The sequence below is a fragment of the Aethalodelphis obliquidens genome, unplaced genomic scaffold (genome assembly GCF_003676395.1).
Source record: "Aethalodelphis obliquidens isolate GAN/ISIS:26980383/991018 unplaced genomic scaffold, ASM367639v1 scaffold1, whole genome shotgun sequence".
NCBI classification, from domain to species: Eukaryota; Metazoa; Chordata; class Mammalia; order Artiodactyla; family Delphinidae; genus Aethalodelphis; species Aethalodelphis obliquidens.
In genome coordinates this window covers 75,763,952-75,782,618 of record NW_020837945.1, presented here as the reverse complement: position 1 = coordinate 75,782,618, position 18,667 = coordinate 75,763,952, and the positions used below count along the sequence as shown (strand labels likewise).

General features: G+C 35.7%; 1 protein-coding gene across 2 annotated transcripts in view; it reads right to left on the bottom strand.

Annotated features, from left to right (window-relative positions):
- FGF12 (fibroblast growth factor 12) overlaps positions 1–18,667 on the bottom strand; it is a 563,726-nt gene that overhangs the window by 159,818 nt on the left and 385,241 nt on the right. For both annotated transcript variants that reach the window (XM_027108756.1, XM_027108766.1), the window contains one exon: positions 12,796–12,899. In XM_027108756.1, coding sequence (XP_026964557.1) covers positions 12,796–12,899 — 104 coding nt within the window. The remainder of the gene's footprint in view (positions 1–12,795; positions 12,900–18,667) is intronic.

Below are 18,667 nucleotides of genomic sequence, written 5' to 3'. Positions count from 1 at the left end.
TGTATATCTTCTTTGGAAATATGTCTATTCAAATCCTTTGTACACTTTTGTCTTTTTATTTTTAGTTCTATGAGTTATTTATATATTCTAGATACACATTCCTTACCAGATAAATGACTTGCTAACTTTTCTCCCCTTCTCTGGGTTGTCTTTTTCACTTTCTTGATTGTGTTCTTGGAAGCACAAATGTTTTAATTAAGATGAAATTTTTTTGTGTGTTGCTTGTGCTTTTGGTTTCATAACTCTAAAACTACTGTTTAACCTAAGGTCATGAAGATTTAGCCTTATGCTTTCTTCTAAGTGTTTTATAGTTTTAGCTCTTACACTTAAGTTTATGATCCATTTTAAGTTACTTTTTGTATGTGATGTGGACTTTTTAAAACATAAATATTTTTGGCAACATGCTACTAATCAGATTTCAAGGTTTTAAGATAATGCCAATAAAGTCTTTTCATTGAAATTACTGAGAAAGTTCCTGGAAATCCCTTAGGAATGTTAATAATAAAGAAAGAATTCAATAAACAGCATACAAATTTTTAAAAAACATACAACTTATTCCTGGATTCAATGTAAAAAGAGTCAAAATACAAGGATAGCACAAATAACAGAAAGAAATTCATGATGAGAATTAATGTAAATTTTAAAATTAAAAAATATGCCAAGACATAAATGTATTATGTTTCTATAACCCTGCTTCCTTCCTTTATAACCCTTAACAATTTCATTCTTTTATTATGGTATGAAAGTGCAGTGTTTGTTCTTTTCCTCTCTCATGCCTGGAGCACCCAAAATGGTACTCAGCACACAATATGTAAAAATATTTTAAATCAAATAGACGAGCAAATTAAAATGAACAGATATTAGAATTAGCACTTCAGGAGCAAGAATTATGATAGAGTGTGTAAGAAACAATAAGATTTATAAACATTTTACTCCTATGAATGTTTTGCACTTATTTCTGCCTCTGCTAGTACACTTCCTCTGGTTTGGTCTTTCGTTTCATCCTTTAGGTTTTGGCATGAATATCATCTCCTTAAAGAAATTTTCATGGCAATCCTATCTAAATTAGTTTTCTCTATTATTCTCTATTACTGAAATATATTTTTTCTTTTATAAAAACCAATCCTATATAGTAAATTTCCATATTTATTTATGTGTCGTCTTGTTCTCCCACTACAGTGGAAGTGTTTTTCATTTCATTTTCAGTGCCTAAGACAATGTGTGCCACACTATCTACACTAAATAAATAGGTAAATTATTGGTTAAATGGGAGCATGGACAAGTTGCTGGAGTTTCAGGAATATCTGTATTGAAACCACAGGCAAGCATACCCTTACAAGTCAATATGCTACATCCCACTCCATAGTGACTTTCAGTTCCCTCACAACTTCTCACAGCTCCCTACAGAGAGAACTTTTACCCATCCAGTGAAATAGAAGAATGGAAGTTGAAGTAGCAGTGCTTATTCATCTTTGCCCTAGCTATAGAGAGAAATTTCAGAGGAAATATCCAGCGATCCATCATGAAAAGTCAACAAGCAGAAAGCTTCTGTCACCAAATCCCAGGGAAATTCTAATCTATTTGGACCTGAATAAAATTACAGGTAAGATCTCTTCCCGTTAGTCTCTAGAGTTCAATATTTAGCTTCCTAGTAGAGATTCATAGATTTTTCAACCAACATTTATAGAAATTCAAAAGATTTTACATTACCTAATGAAGAAACTACACATGCATATCTATTCTTCAATCTGTTCAGTTGCTCTCTGTCTCTTTGACTCTCTTGTGCTAAAGTTTTACATTATCTACATTTATATTCTCAGCCTGGAGAAGTGGGGCAGTTGCCAAGTGTCTACCCAATATCCATTTTCCCCATCATATTAACAGAACCCTGGTTTTGATGAATATGGCAATATATGTAGCTCAAATTTTTTTAAAAAAAATTGAGACATTTCCCCACACTCCGTCCACCTAGGGGTGACCATGTGACACAGTTCTATGGTCATCACTGGACATCACTACGGACATTGCTGAAACTTCTGGAAAAGTGTTCTTTCCTGATAAAGGCACCATCTCTTTCTCTGTGCCCCTTTATTACTTCCCAGAATGTATACATGTTAGCTGAGGAGGCAGGAGCCATCTTGTACCACGAGGAAAAGGCCAAATAAATGTAAAAACCTTGGCCCTTTAGCCAAGGGTTGTTTAGCCAGTCAATGAACCAATACCAGTAACTATCTATCTCCAGACTTCTGGTTATGTGAGAAAACTTAAACCTCTGATCCCTTTAAATCATTGTTATGGGTGTCTTTTTTACTCACAGCCAAACTCAATCACTGGGTGATACAGGAAAGTGAACTTAAGAAATTTATCATTAAGATTTGGTCTTGGGGAGTAAATCAGAACAGTTATTTTCAAATTATTCAGTAAGATTTTGTGCATATATTGACACCTCAGATCACCCACTGAGTCATATGTAGAATCATGTGTAACATGACTGTATAATTATTGCCCAAACCCTAATCCAGGACACTTCTGAGGGTCAAACAGGTAGTGTCAATAATTACACTAAGACATCAGGCATAAACTGGAACTCTTCTGGATGAACCATGACATATAGGTACCCCATGGGAGACTGACGTTTTCAGTGGACTCAAAATAAATGTCTTTCTTTCCATTTGGAGATAGCTGAAATATATGTCACTTTTGACATATACATTTCTATGTAGCTAAACCATTTCCCCAATTTAACTACTAGATTTTAAAATTCTGTGGTGCAGAAACAAACTTTAGGTACACCGTAAATGCAGGAGGCTGTCGGCTTGAAATCTCCTCAAAATGCAGCACTTTGCAATCTGTCCTTCTCTGACAATTGTTCTAATTTGGCCACCTATCACAATGTTTTGTTTTGTTTTTTCATATTCTTTTCCTCAGTGCTATCTATTCAAAGCGTGAACTTACCTGCAGACTTGGTCATAAAAATGAATTGCTTCTGTTTCTCTGTTTCACTGCATCTCTATTTCATTCAAATCTCACCTGAAAACCTACTGATTTTCCCTCTGCATTTAGCACTCATAATTTCTTCTCTTTTCCCCTCCCTGAAGTCTATGAAAGTCATGGCTTACACACTTATTTTATGCAATATATTTCCCTCCAAGGGAGTTATATAAAGAGATATTTTGAAGAAGTCCCCAAAAGTTGAAAAACTGGCTCATGCTGGGGGGGGGCAAGAGGAAAGAAAAGTTGATTCTTATCTTTCGATGATTTGTTTGTTACAAACCCAAGAAACATTTACATATGAAAATGACTAATTCTTATGTTGGTTTTGGAGGGGAACAGGCAAGGGAAGGTAGAACGAATCAGAACAGATAATCTCTTTTGGGAATCAGGCTGGCCCAGAGAGCAATAGTAAAGTCATAACTCTTCAGAAGGAGGCCACTGGGAAATTATGCACCAGAAAAGACATAGAGAACACGGAACAAATGGAGCTTTAGCTTTCTCGGAAAGTCTTAACACTCTGAAAATTGGTTCACTTTATCAGTTAAGCAGGTTAAAAACAAATACAGCCCAAACTGGTTCATACAGAAGGGTAATTATGGGCTCCTAAGACTGAAAATTCAGAGGTAGGGCTGGCTTCACGTATGTCTTCATGTACAATGTCAAAGGACGTGAACAAGAACTGGTTTCTCCATCTTTCCACCTAGAGACTTTCTGTCCTCTGAGTGTTGGAATCATTCTAAGATATGATTTCTCCTTGTGTTTTTAAGATGGCTGTAGTCCTTGATCCTCTCAGCTCTAAATTCAGTTTAAAAAAAAAAAGGCAACTCTCCTTCAACAGATAAAGTCAAGTCTTGGGCCTGAAACTAATTGGCTCTAGTTAAATGGGAGATGCTCTGCAACCAACCTCCCATGGCCAGGATGGCTAAAGATAGTGGGTTAGGCAAACCAGGAATCACCACTGAAAATTCGGGTAGAATTATCCTATGTGAACTTCATGAACTGATGGTAAGAAACTGATTTAGGATACATTGAGCATCTTATTTAATGTATCTACTACTATTACTAATACTACTACTATACTATTTTACTATTACTACTACTACTACTACATATGGCTGACATTGAGCATTGACTATGTACTGGGCACAGTACTAGGATTTTACATGCATTGTCTCATTTAATTCTTGCTATAATCCTATAAAGCTGGTATTTTCATAATTATCTCCAATTTATATATAAGGAAACTGAGTCTAGAAGGTTAACAAATTTCCCCAACGACACAAGGAAGTAAGTTACAGAGCTGTGATTCAAACCCAGTTTTATTTCTAAAGCTTTCATTCTTAAATACTGCTTAATACTGCCTGATTCACTAATGACCTAAGAAATACAATTGAGAAATTTTGGATTTATGACTACATGTTGGCCTAATGTGCCTCATGGCAAGGTAGAAATAAAAAATATAAAACGTAGTATCATTTTCAAATGATTCAACCAAAGGTCCTCATTAGTGCTGCTCTTAGAGCTTAATCCTATTTTTACTTTTCAATGAAAAATGCTAATGGAAACACATATGCTAATTCTTTTTTCAGTATATTTTATTTATTTTTTATATAGCAGGTTCTTATTAATTTTTACAATTAAGGCTAGCCCAGGAACTAAAGTATTAATGTTTTCCAGAAGTTATAATTTCTTGGAATAAAACCAACACCACTTACTACTGAAAACATAAGGTAAAAATGGATGCTTACCATCATTTAGTCCTTACTGAACATATAACTAATGACCTGTTGATTCTTTCTAAAGAAAGGCAACCTAATTTCAACAACAGCAACAAAAATTCACTTCACATATTTGCAAGCAACAGAGCCAGATTCTTGGCCTAACAGGATTCCACATATATATTTTCTAGTTGATTAAAAACAACCCAGTTCAGCTAATAAATATATATACATGAGGGCAAAAAAAAAAAGTAGGCAAAATAAGCAATTATTTTCTAGGTGCTATAGCCAAAAATCAACCTAAGATGAAAAAGAAATGTTATAAAATTCAAGAAAACCACAATTATATGGAAGGAAAAATTATGCAAATGACCCTAACTGAATATTTAACAATCTACTTGCTGAACAAGCCTCTAATTTGGCTTTTGACTTCCCTCTATTCAGGCACCAGTAACTTCAAAACTCTATGATTCATCTGGCATTAATGGCTAAGGTGTTTCTCTCTTCCTCCCTCTCTCCCTCTTGCTCTCCTTCAATATTAGAGACTTTTCAGAGATACCATTACCCAAGAAATATTTCTGCATATGCCTCAAATTTTGGAACATTCCATGAGGAAGTCAGTTAATGGAGAAACTCAAATTCCAGAGTGGGTAACTATTTTGTACCTCTATTCTAGATATGTGTGTTTTAAAAAACTGACATTTCTTTTCATTATGGAACAGAACTCTTCCAGTGAGAGATGAATTGTAATGACCAAGCGGCTTCCCAAGAAGATATCCTTGCCAATTTTTGCTTTTTTTTCTTTTATAAGCAATATTTAGTACAGAAAGGAAAACACGACAACAGCAGCTCTTAAAATTACAATACAACATTAGTTTCACCACAGAGAAGTACGCACAATAAGATTCCTTTAGCAAATTTTCCATGTTTCCATAGAATAGTCATAGCCTATTCAAAGTTGAGTCAATTAACAGAACTGGAAAGTGTATAAAGTTACAATCAGGAAAATTATTACAACAACCATTAAGACCAGATGGCCAATGAATTACTGTCAAAATTAAACTGCATGAAATGCATCCATCAACTGATTAACAAAATTTTTTTTTTTTTTTTTTTGCAGTACGCGGACTTCTCATGTTGTGGCCTCTCCCGTTGCGGAGCACAGGCTCTAGACGCGCAGGCTCAGCGGCCATGGCTCACGGGCCCAGCCGCTCCGCGGCATGTGGGATCTTCCCGGACCGGGGCACGAACCCGGGTCCCCTGCATCGGCAGGCGGACTCTCAACCACTGCGCCACCAGGGAAGCCCTGATTAACAAAATTTTAACAGCTATCTTTACATAGGAATTGCAGTTTTCAGTGTTATGGTATATATTAATCTATATTAGATATGATTACTAACTTTAAGGAACTTGCATCTAATTATATAGATAGGGCATGAAAACAATTCCAACAAAAGAAAGAAAGGAAATATACAGATAAATGTCCTACCAAAGTGCAAAATGTGCAAGTTATTTTTGGCTGCAGAAAATGAGAAAATTTGTATTTCATCCTCAGTGATGAGAAATTTTGGACATCTGTGATAGTGGGGAAGAAAAGAAATTAGAGGAGAAAATAAAAAATATCCTATTGTCATTTTGTGGGTATAAAGCAGTCTTCTTCCAATAACTTTCAATATTGGCCTTCTCTTTGCTTCTTCCTCAGAGACCCTTTCTATGTTTCTCAATAACTCTTTTTTTTTTTTTTTTTTTTTTGTGGTATGCGGGCCTCTCACTGTTGTGGCCTCTCCTGTTGCGGAGCACAGGCTCCGGACGCGCAGGCTCAGCGGCCATGGCTCACGGGCCCAGCCGCTCCGCAGCATGTGGGATCTTCCCGGACCAGGGCACGCACCCGTGTCCCCTGCATCAGCAGGCAGACTCTCAACCACTGCGCCACCAGGGAAGCCCTCTCAATAACTCTTGACTCAGTTTTTCAATATAAAGTCAGTATATTATTGCAATCTCGACATTGTCTGCTCTCACTGAAGCATCAGATTTAGTCATGGAATTCTAAAGGCATGTCAAAGAATTATGCTTTTGATATTATGTTGTAACAGTATGGAGTGACACATCCTTAACTGCAGCAGCAAATAGGATAAGAAATGTTGACTTTACAAGTGAACATTGAAATAGATAAACAACAGGACCTACTGTATAGCACAGGGAACTATATTCAATATCTTATAATAGCCTATAAGAATCTGAAAGGAATATATATACATATATATATATTTACGTATAACGGAATCACTTTGCTGTACACCTGAAACTAATACAACATTGTAAGTCAACAATACATCAATCAAAAAAACTTTTTTTTAATGAAGATTGAACTGGAATTTCCTTTTTTTGACCTACTTCATCTACACTGGTATTTGCTTATATCATACACAAAATTTAATTCAAAAGGGATTAAAACCTGAAATGTAAGACCTAAAACCATAAAAGCCCTAGAAGAAAATAAAGAAAAGTTTCATGACATTGAATTTGGCAATGTAAGGTGTAAATGACATAACCAGGATCAAAGCAAGTTAATCATCCCTATAGAATGGAAATACAAAGCACTGAGCAAGTGGCAGCTGCAGGCCTACTGGGCTTCATGTCCTGAAGGGGGTGGTATGACCCCAAGTTCCACTCTGGTCAGGTCAATGGGAATAAAAGCCCTCTGTGTAAAATAAAGGACCAGAGCCAGGCTACCTGCTCACACAAGATACTGGTATAATTTTCCTGCTCCAACTCTTAAAAGGCTGAAATAAAAAATGCTGCTACTTGCTCATCATCACTAATCATCAGAGAAATGCAAATCAACACCACAATGAGATCAAATTCACCTCTCACCTATCAGAATAGCTATCATCAAAAAGTCAATAAATAACAAATGTTGCTGAGGATGTGGTGAAAAGGGAACACTCATGCACTGCTGGTGGGACTGTAAATTGGTATAGCCACTATAAAAAGAACAGTATGGAGGTTCCTTAAAAAATGAAAGATAGAACATGTGACCCAGCAATTTCACTTCTTGGTATTTACCTAAAGGAAACAAAAACACTGATTCAAAAAGATATATGCACTCCAATGTTCACTGAAGCATTATTTATAATAGCCAAGATATGGAAACAACCTAAGTGTCCATCAACAGATGAATGTATAAAAAAGATGTGGTATATATATACAATGGAACATTTAAAAGAAAAAGAAATCTTTCAATTTCCAACAACATAGTTGGGTCTAGACAGTATTACACTAAGTGAAATAAGTCCGACAGAGAAAGACAGATACTATTGGGTTGACCCAAAAGTTCAGCTGGGTTTTTCCATAAGATGTTATGGAAAAACCGAATGAACTTTTGGGCCAACCCAATATATGATCTCACTTATTTGTGGAATATAAAAAACAAAACAATCAAAACAAAATGAAAACCGATTCATAGATACAGAGAACAAACCGGTGGTTGCCAGATGGGAGGGGGGGTGTAGGATTGGGCAAAGTAGGTGAAGGGGATTAAGAGGTACAAACTTTTAATTATAAAATAATAAGACACAGAGATGCAATATGTAGCATAAGGACTATGATCAATAATATTGTAATAACTGTATGGAGACAAATTGTTACTAGACTTACCATGGTGATTATTCCTAATGTATGTGAATTTCAAATCACCATGTAGATTGCATGAAACTAATATAATATTGTATATCAACTGTATTTTTAAAAATGCTGCTAGTATTTTAAGCAAGATGCAATGATAGACATAGACTCACAATGAGAGAAACAAGACCAAGCCATACCCTTGCCCAGGCCCCCTTTCCTAACCCCAGTGTTACCCTAGGATGCAGCCTTGAAATGACTCTTAAAATCTTATTCTAAACTAGGACCACTGGAGGTTGGATAGCAGCAACCAAAAATTTGCTAGAAATTGAGGGCAGACTTCAAAAGAAGAAGATCATGAAGAAAGAAAGAGAGAAATGGGCCTACAGACCAAAATTCCAAACACATGCAGAACAAATTCTAAAGTCTAATATAATCTCAGTCTAATTCTAAAAATGACAGCCAACAAAATCAACGATTGAAACATGAATTCATTACAAAAGAAACTAACTTTATGGAAAAGTATAACAAGTATTATAAGAAAGCTCAGAGAGATAAATGAGTTAATAACTTTCTGTAAAAAGAGCCAGATAGTAAAAACAGGAAGAAATCAATCAAGATCAGGTAGATATGGAAGGGAAACCATTAAACATCCAAAAATTTAAAGCATAGTGACTGAAATCACAAAACAGATGGCATCATTTCTAGAGCAGATAAATTTGCAAGTTTCTAGTGAAAGTGATTTAAATATTATCAGCACAAGAGACTGGCAAGTATAACAGAGAAATAAAATGTAAATGGGAAGAGTTAAAACTTTCCAGAATTAGAGAAGTCTGATTCTTTGGATTGAAAGTGCATTCTGAATTTCTAACAAGATAATTAGATTTACAACTAGACATTATAGTGAATTTGCAGAACATAAAGTATAAAGAGAAAAAGTCCTTAAAATTTTCCATATAGATAACCTACAAAGGAGAGACTATTAAACTGACAGCAAACTTCTCACAGTCAACAGTACATGCCAGAAGCCAATAGAATATAATTGTCAAAGTGCTGGGGGAAATATAGGTCTACTAAGAGCTGTATAACTATCTGAACTGTAATTCAAGAGCGAAAGTGAAAGGAAGGCATTTTCACGGATACCAGAATGAAGGGAATTCACCACCTACAGATGCACACACTGAAAACAGTGGAAGATTTTGTTTAGAAGAAAAGTAAACTCAGAGGGACCGAATCTGATAAACACAAAAACAAAACCTGTGTGCACAGAAATTATTTTAAAGATTGATAAATGTAACTTTTAGTATAGAATAGTAACTAATTGTGCATATTAATTTTAAAGTGTAAATAATCCAATTGGTGAGAAGGGTGGTGGTGTTTACTAAGCAGGAAAACATACTAAGGTCTATCAGCTGTTTGGAAGAAGGACAGAAATAAATAATATGTTTTATTATTTAGCAAATTATATACATATGTATGTCTGTTAAAGAAGTCTAAATCATTAAAACACTAGAATTATAACCTACGTTTATGAACTAGCAGAAGAATAAAGATAGACTAGGAAAATGTTTCAGTAATGTGAGAAAATAAAGAAGAAGAAAATAGAAGCAAAATAAAAAGCAAACTACAAGGGTAAAAACAAATCTAGATGCATCAACAATCTCATTAAATGCTTATGGATTAAACTCACCTATTAAAATATTTTCAGAATGGATCCGGAAACTTTAGCTCTATGCTACCTAACAGTCACTCGGTCTTTACTACTGTCTCTTTTGTCCCCTGGTAAAGGGGGTGGGTGGGGTGAGGGGGAATCAGAAGTAACTGGGGAATTAATTCCTAGCTTAAATATGAATACAGACAAGGTGAATGCCACTAGATAAATGATACCATTTGAGAATTTCTCTTGGATTCTATGTTAGCTTCTTTAGGACCTCTAGGGTTTTGCCTTCAGACACACACCACCAGTCCCCCTGCGCCCGCCATAATTCCAGGTATGGGCCTTATTGGTGTGCTCAGCTACACTGTTTAACATCAAGTAGGAAACTGCTTTTCAAATAACTTCAAGCCTTAACATATACCAAAAGCACGTCACGAAAGCCTGTAACATCCTGTTTTTAACTCCCCGCAAGGTTCCTGGCCACACTGGTGCTCTCTTGCTGAGACATGCCACACAGACAAGCAGCAAAACCAGTGTGATGAAGCCTTGATACCCAATTCTCTTTCAGGTCTGTCTCTCCCGGTATTGGCCCCCTTTAGTCCTATAACAAAATCTTCAGGCCTATGCCCCTGCTTAAAATTAAAAACCAGAATTTCATACTGTTAGTCCTATCCAGAAAGAGAGTGATTTTGAAAGTAGGAAGCCTGATGCTCAATGTCAGTGAGGCCCAGCTTCTAATTAAGAAGAATCGTTCCAGTAGCCTCACAGTACCATACAGGGAAAAGGGTTGCAATTCTTGGTATGAGGCAAATTTGATTTAAGTGAAGAGGAAAGCTGAAAACAGGTAACTCAACAGGTCATTATTGGTTTTACTAAGGTGTTAGATCCTTTACAAAAAAGTACCTACAGTAAAATTCTCTAGTCAAGAATTTCTTAAAACCTCTCCTATGGGCTCCCTGTATCTTAAGCCTAGTTCTGAGCAAGAAAAAAAGAAAAAATGTATCTCTAAAAATGCTGCCACATATGAAGTTCAGTTATGTCATGCTGAATACCCAGGCTCCTCTCCCAGGAACTTTGGGATTGCACCCAACAACGGGGACCCCTCCCTGCCTGCACCCCCCTTAACACACACACACACACACACACACACACACACACACTCACAAAACACACACGGGCTCCTATACAGCTGCCACCTGCTACAATACTGTTGTCAGATAATCTGTGTTTTTCTTCTTCCCAGACCTTTGGAAATGAACTCTGGTTCAGAAATCTGAACTCTGTTTTTGTAGAATTACAACCAGAATTATTACCTTTTAAATAAATATAAAAATGAATAACAACCTTCTAAATATAAATATAGTCTACCTTTAGTCTAGCTTCTTAAATCAATACTATCCTAAGATCACCTAAATATTTTAGTTTGTATTGCATTCAAAACTTTTTTAAAAAAAGTTTAACCAACTGGAATTATTCAAAACAATAACTGTCCTTTTCTTATTTTAATTCTCACATTAAAAATATAGATTCACAATAACTGGACATTAAGAAATGTTAGAATTATGACACATTAAAAATGAAAGCCCGTTGTTTTGACCATTTGACCAAAATGTATCTATCTTTAAGTATTATTTTGAGTAGACCATTGAAAAAATGTGTATGTACACATCTGGTATATAAATGCATATTCAGATGTGAATATGTTCAAGAGTAAAATGGCATCTTTAAGAATTCTAATATGAATGACAGCGGTACTACTAGTAAGCAAGCATAGGGTACCAGAGATTCATTTAATTGATTGTGGAAAAAGTTTAATAAAAGCTATTCAATAATTAATTGAGAATCTAGTGGGCATCAGTGAACTTCCTGAATAACCTTGTCTTATTTAGTGAGATCAAAGAAAGCAAGGGTGGAAATCTGTAACCATGATTTTCAAGAATATTTCGTCATGAGCTACAAATAGGCAATTCCCTTAGAACAGAGCAGGAATTATATACATACAGAAGATTCAGTGCAGCTGCATTCTCTCAATGCATAAATTATTATCTTGAGAGTGGGACCATTAACTACTTTAAAATATGTCAGGGCTCATAATGTAGCCACTGATGCCACCTAATTTTGTTAGTTTTAGATTCAAAAGAGATGTTAGACAACATGAGATCCAACACCCTCATTTTAAAAGTTTGGAAATTAAGTCAAAGAGAGGAGGCCACTTTCCCACAGGAATATTGTAGTTGAAATGCAAATAAAACTCAAATATCCCAGCCCCTAATCCAAAGCTCATTCCATCAATTCACATGTCTTTAAAGTGACCAGTTATCCCAGGAATCTGACAAATTAGGTACTACACAGTTCTATTAAATACAAACAAAAACACAGTCTATTCTGAAAGGTTTTTTTCTCCACAACAAGCCAGAGAAGACTCCCAGACAAATTCAAGAATTTAGCTTCCTAAACCATCCTCTGTGCTTGAAGGAGCGGTAACAGGAGAAAGGAAAAAATGTTTTACCTCTTGAATTAAACAGAAAGGTAAAATTCAAAAGATTATCCTCTAGAAGTGAAAGACAGAAAAAGAGAATTTGTATCACATGGAGAGTTACTAGCTCCTTCTCAACAGAGCGTGATCTTTAACATTGTAAATTATAAAATCTTCATAATAATCCTGATATACTGGGTCAGAAAATATACATTGACTTCAACTTGTAATTTTCTTCCCTAAAATAACGGTTACTTCATTACTCTCCATGCCAGTTTATGTGCGCACGCACACACACACATACGCACACACAACAAGGTACTTACTGAGCTGTAGAGATAGCCTTCACCATTCATGGCCACATAGAGGCTGGCCTTCACCCCTTGGATGGCCACCACACGCAGGCCCACAGGGATTAGATTGAAGAGGGCTAGAGGGGAAAAAAGGAAGAGAGAGGAAAGGATCAGTGAACTTTTGAATAAATCATCTTGCTTCTTAAAATGATTCTTTTTGAAGATTAAAACCTATGAATTGAAATTAGGAGAGAGAGAGGAGTTCTAAGAGTGAGGAGAACTGGCTTCTTGTCTCTGCACCATGACTAATTACTATGTGACTTCAGGTAAATCACATAAACTCATCTGCAATAAAGGGATTAGATTAGAAGGACTCCAAGGGCCCCACATGGATCTGAGAGTTCAGGATCTCTGCTCTGTGAAATGAACATATACTCAAACAGTATAAGATGATTTTTTCTAACAAACAAATAATTTGAACCAAAAAATTCTCAACAGAAGAAAACATATTTGGAATCATAAGTAATAATAAAATATGTTCTTCATAACATATGCCAGAGCTTCTTTTCCTTGTGGTCCTGAACACTGTCTTAAACACACAAGATGAACACAAAAACACTGGCTCATCCTTCACTATGCTAGTGGCAGGAGAACATTTCTCTTCATATTTCATGTACCATATTTCATTTTTACATGTAAATATAGATAGATAAATAGATATATCAATGGTTGCTAGATAGCTTAAGCTCTAACAGACAGATTTTATATCTTGGGAAATATATATATATATATATATATATATGCATAAGTATGCACAAACCATTAAAAATCAACTTCATAAATTTAATTCAATATCCTAAGATAAAATGAAAACATGCTTGTAGTCTTTAAATATTTGGGTTGTCCATTACTGAAAATATTCAACAGTCTACTTGTCTACTTGGAGAAAGTACTCAAACACCAGAAAGAAGATAAATAAGAAGATAATCCATTTTTCTGTCAAAAATGTATTTCTATGAATTATATATTCCTATATAGCACTATTTTAGTTAACATTAATATTACAAAATGAGCATAAGCATAAAACATTGTCCCCATCCCGAAAGAATTTATATTACATAAAGGAGGAAAGCAATCATATAACTAGGCTGTATAGATGGCAACGTGAATATGAACTAAACATTTATGACTGCGTGCATAAGAGAATAGCCTTGCAGTTCACTTTAACATCCTGACTTAGTTAGAAGTTCTTATCTATCTTTTCTACTGATAAAATTCCCATCGTTTTGGTCATCTTCTCAGTTTTGAATATAAGATATACATATATAAATTAACCCAGGGATTACCATTAATCAGGAATGCTATTTTTCTGGGCTTCTCTCAACGTGGGATAGTAAGCTAAACACACCCACACAGTATTTGGCTTTTAGTCACATGTTCAACTGGTAGTTGTAAAGGATCAAGCCTAAGACCACAAGTTTAGTACAGCAGGATTCAATTCCTAGATATTTGACACCAGACCCGTCTCTTTGCCTCTTTGAACCTTTTCCCTCATCTGTCATGAAAGTTGAGACTAGATCTTAGCAGACACTTAAGAATTAATAGCTGCCTTAAGTTGAATCTGTACTAGTTTTTGTTCCTCCAATATTCTTACCACTGTCAGAGAGAGCTAAGACATATGGAATAATCTGATACAGTGTATAATGTATATCTATAATTAAATGTAATATATGCATTCTATATATAGTCTCTATGTTACAGAAGTTCAAGGAAATGGAAGAACTGTGTTCTGAAGTGTTCAAGAAATGTCTCACACAGAAGATGAGACCCAAGTTGACACTTAAAGAAGGGACAGAAGTTGAGTAGGCGAAGATCATAAACATTATAGTAGGGCAGGAAGTAAGTGGTTCTTCAGGGTAGTGTATGTATATAGGAATGGACTGCCAGATTGAAGGATTTGATTCATGTTGGGGAGGAATGGGAAAGAACACCATGTAGACAAAGTAGGGATAAATAACTGAGAGTTTGTCACTCCAGTCTTACAGATCTAGACTTTACCAAATGGGCAACAAGAAGTGTGGCATATGTAAAGATTAAAGCAGCAACACAGATTACAAAAAAGTGGGAGAGATTTGTAGACAAAGTGGTTTCTAAACTCACCACTGAGAAACTACATGCCTTTGAGCCACTCATGTAACCTCTCTGCTTTAGTTTTCCTGTCTGTAGAATGGGCATAATAATCCTTACTGCACAGAGTTGACAGAAGAATCAAGTGCATTATCATGTTCTTGAAAGTGTTTCATAAGCAGAGATGTGTTCTCTCTATATGAGTTATCTGTCATTAATATATGATTCTTCTGCTTGTCAAATAAGGTTACCAAAGGGTCTGATGTAAACCGACATATCACCTGACTAATATCTATTGATTCAGAAGATTGCTTAATACTTTTAAAATAATACTTTACCTTTGTGCAACACAATTTTCAGTGTTGATAAATTCATCATTGTATTTGACCCTCAACCACAAACACGATGAAGAATTTAGGACAGAATGATTATACTAATTTTTAGAAGGGTAAACAGATTCAGAGAGGTAACCCAGGTGGAAGTGCAACTGACCAAAGGTTTTCTGGCTCGCTAATGTGGTTATCTGCCCCAAATATCCTATTTCCTCCTCCTTCCCTTTTAAGTTTAATTTCCCCTAATAGTCATTCTCACCTTCTCAAAAAGTAATAGACGATTTAGCTACATCTCTGTGCATATCCCGCGGCTAACTGTGGCTATGGACTCAGTACTGACCAATGAAATGTAGGCAGAAAGGTCTCTGTACTCTTGAAGACCCTTTCCTTAAAGACAACTGGCCTTTGCCCTCTTCCCTACCCTTTGCCTTACTGCTGTTTGGAGGGGGATGAGTTGAGGTGGCTGGATGATCTCAGGGCATGAAAACAAGGGCTTCCCCCTGAGCGAGTGATGGCAGGTGAGCTGGAAAGAGTGGGGTCTTCCCTGAGGACCTTGTGGAGCAATGGCACCAGTCTAGCTTCCAATTACGTAGGTCTGGCTTTTATGTGAGAAAAATAAGTCCTTGTTATTTTAGTCTGTGCAACGCTGAGCCAACCCTGATCCTAACTGACAGAAATTGCTGACGAAAGCAGAGTTAACACGTAAGGTACAAACATCTTAGGTACTTATATATTGTAAATAAATGTAACCATTGGAAAATATCAAGTTCGATGATGATTCTTATGAAAAAGAGTAATGAAATCCAAAATTGTACATAACGTCTTTCTAAATAAAGATTTTCCAGGACAAATGCTAAGAACATTGGTTCATTTACCTAAAACAGGGGTAAAAAAAGCAACTATAAAGCTTTTCTTATCTGAGAAAAGTGAGAAAACTACGAAAACTAGGCAGGGACCAAAACAAGAAACCTGTGTGAAAGTTTTATAGAAACCATAAGGTGATGATGGCTTTTAGATGGTATGCTTTGGGAGATTTAGCAAGTCCATTAAAAACAAAATCAGTAAACAATTTGGAATGAAGAGTTTTTAGCGGTAAAAGCTAAAAGCTATTCTCTTTGGGAGGGTCTGCATCTGCCTCCTAAAAATCTTGAAAAATGGCAAATGACTTACCCTTATCTATTATTTATCTTCCACATAGCACACTGGCTCTAGTCCTTTGTTACGCATTGACAATTCCTCCTGAATCTCCAGTCTTCCTCTCCATCCTCAAAGCCACTGGCCTAACTCATAGGAACTGGGCCACACATTCTTCCATGCATCTACTCATGCCACTTCCCTGCTAACAGTTCCCTGCTTGATAGCTCTAGTGAATACTCATTGTCTACAAGATAGATCCAAAGCCTTTACTCTGACCCTCAATGCCCTTTAGCACCTAGCTGTAAACCACACTTCCAGTTTATCACCTATCACTCATTCCATTCACCATAAGCAGCTTCACAGAGCTTTTTGCTATGTTCTAAGTTTCCCCCTTGATCTTAACTAGACTGGATTTATTATTCTTTTGGAAAGCCTATCTTCCCTATTTAACTGAACCACAAATCTTATCCAGATCCTTCAGAGACAGTTGTTTCTTTTTCCATAATTATTTATTTCATGGGCATATCTCTGTTATGGTATTCGGAACATGGTATTATAATTATTGTTTACGCATCTGTCGCCATCCTTAAGGACTTTTGAGGGTAAGTCTCTGCAATGTCTACCCCAGTTCTATGTACATATCTTATATTCAATAAATGTTATTGATTATAAGGGTCATGAAAAGACACATTATTTCTAGGAACATTGTCTCTAGGAAAAAGTTGCTTTTTAAGATAAAAAGAAAATTAAAAACTTAAACATCTCAGCCCAATATTCAAGGTTATGTACATATAGTCACAGCATACATTTCTGCTCCATTGCACTACTCACTCTAATATATTTATTTACTGCCTCTAGTAATTTGATCTTCTTCTTCCTACCTTTTAACTTCATGTTTTTGCTTACTTCACTGCCTCTGCTTGCAATGTCACTCTCCCCATATCGTCATGCCGAAACCCCTCCCATGCTTGAATGAAATACCAAGTGCCTTCTCTCACTTCTCAGCTCCCCTAGTCCTAGATTTATACTGTATTTATCACAATTTTTAATTTTCCTTAAAAAATATTTTTTCTTTCACAATCACAACTAGTTTATAAGCTCTCCAAGATAAGGATCACACCTAAACCACACTTGTATAACTTGGAGAAAAGGAAAAAGCTGGGGAGGAAGAAAGAAAGAGAGAAACAGAGAGAGATTAAGAGAGAGAATAAGCAGGATAGTAGTACATATTCTGCTTATATTCAGGATTCAGGATCCCAGTAAACATTTGGTGAATAAAGACTACAATTATAAGCCAAATAAGAATCCAAGCATCTAATCTGACATTCAAGCATCTTCTCAATCTTGTTCTTTCCAAAACGAGTATTTCATTCTAAATCTTACGTAAATCTGACTCATATTTAAAAATGAAATAACGGAATTGGTGCTGTTGAGGTCTGTAACAAACTCAATCACTGAACCACATGGAAAAAGTTAAGAAAAAAGGTAATAAAGGGAAATGGTAGTTTATTCTACAAATGGTGTTAGGAAAACTGGATATCCACATCCAAAAGAATGAAATTGGACCCTTATTTTATATCATACTCAAAAATCAACTCAAAATGGATTGTAGATCTAAACATAAACCTGAAACTGTGAAACTGTAAAACTCGTAGGAAAAAAACATAGAGGAAAACCTTCTTGACATTGATCTTTGGAGTGATTTCTTGGATATGACACCAGAAGCATAGGCAACACAAGCAAAAATAAACAAGTGGGACTACATCAAACTTAAAGCTTCTGCACAACAAAGGAAACAATCAACAGAATGAAAAGGCAACCTAAAGAATGGGAGGAAATATCTGCAAACCATACATCTGATAAGGAGTTAATATCCTAAATATACAACTCAGTAGCAAAACCCACAGATAACCCAATTTAAAAGGGCCAAAAGACTTGAACAGACATTTCTCCAAAGATGATATACAAATCATGAGTAAGTACATGAAAAATGCTCAACATCACTAATCATCAGGGAAATGCAAATCAAAACTACAATGAGATATCGCCTGATACCTGTTAGAAAGACCACTATTAAAAAAAAAGATAACAAATGTTAATGAGGATGCAGATAAATTGAAAACTTTGTGCACTATTGGTAGGAATGTAAAATGGTGCAGCTATTATGGAAAACAATATGGAGGTTCCTCAAAAAATCAGATATAGAACCACCTATGATCTAGCAAACCCACTACTGACATATATCCCAAAGAACTGAAATCAGGATCTCGAGACTATATCTGTCCTCTTATGTTCATTGCAGCATTATT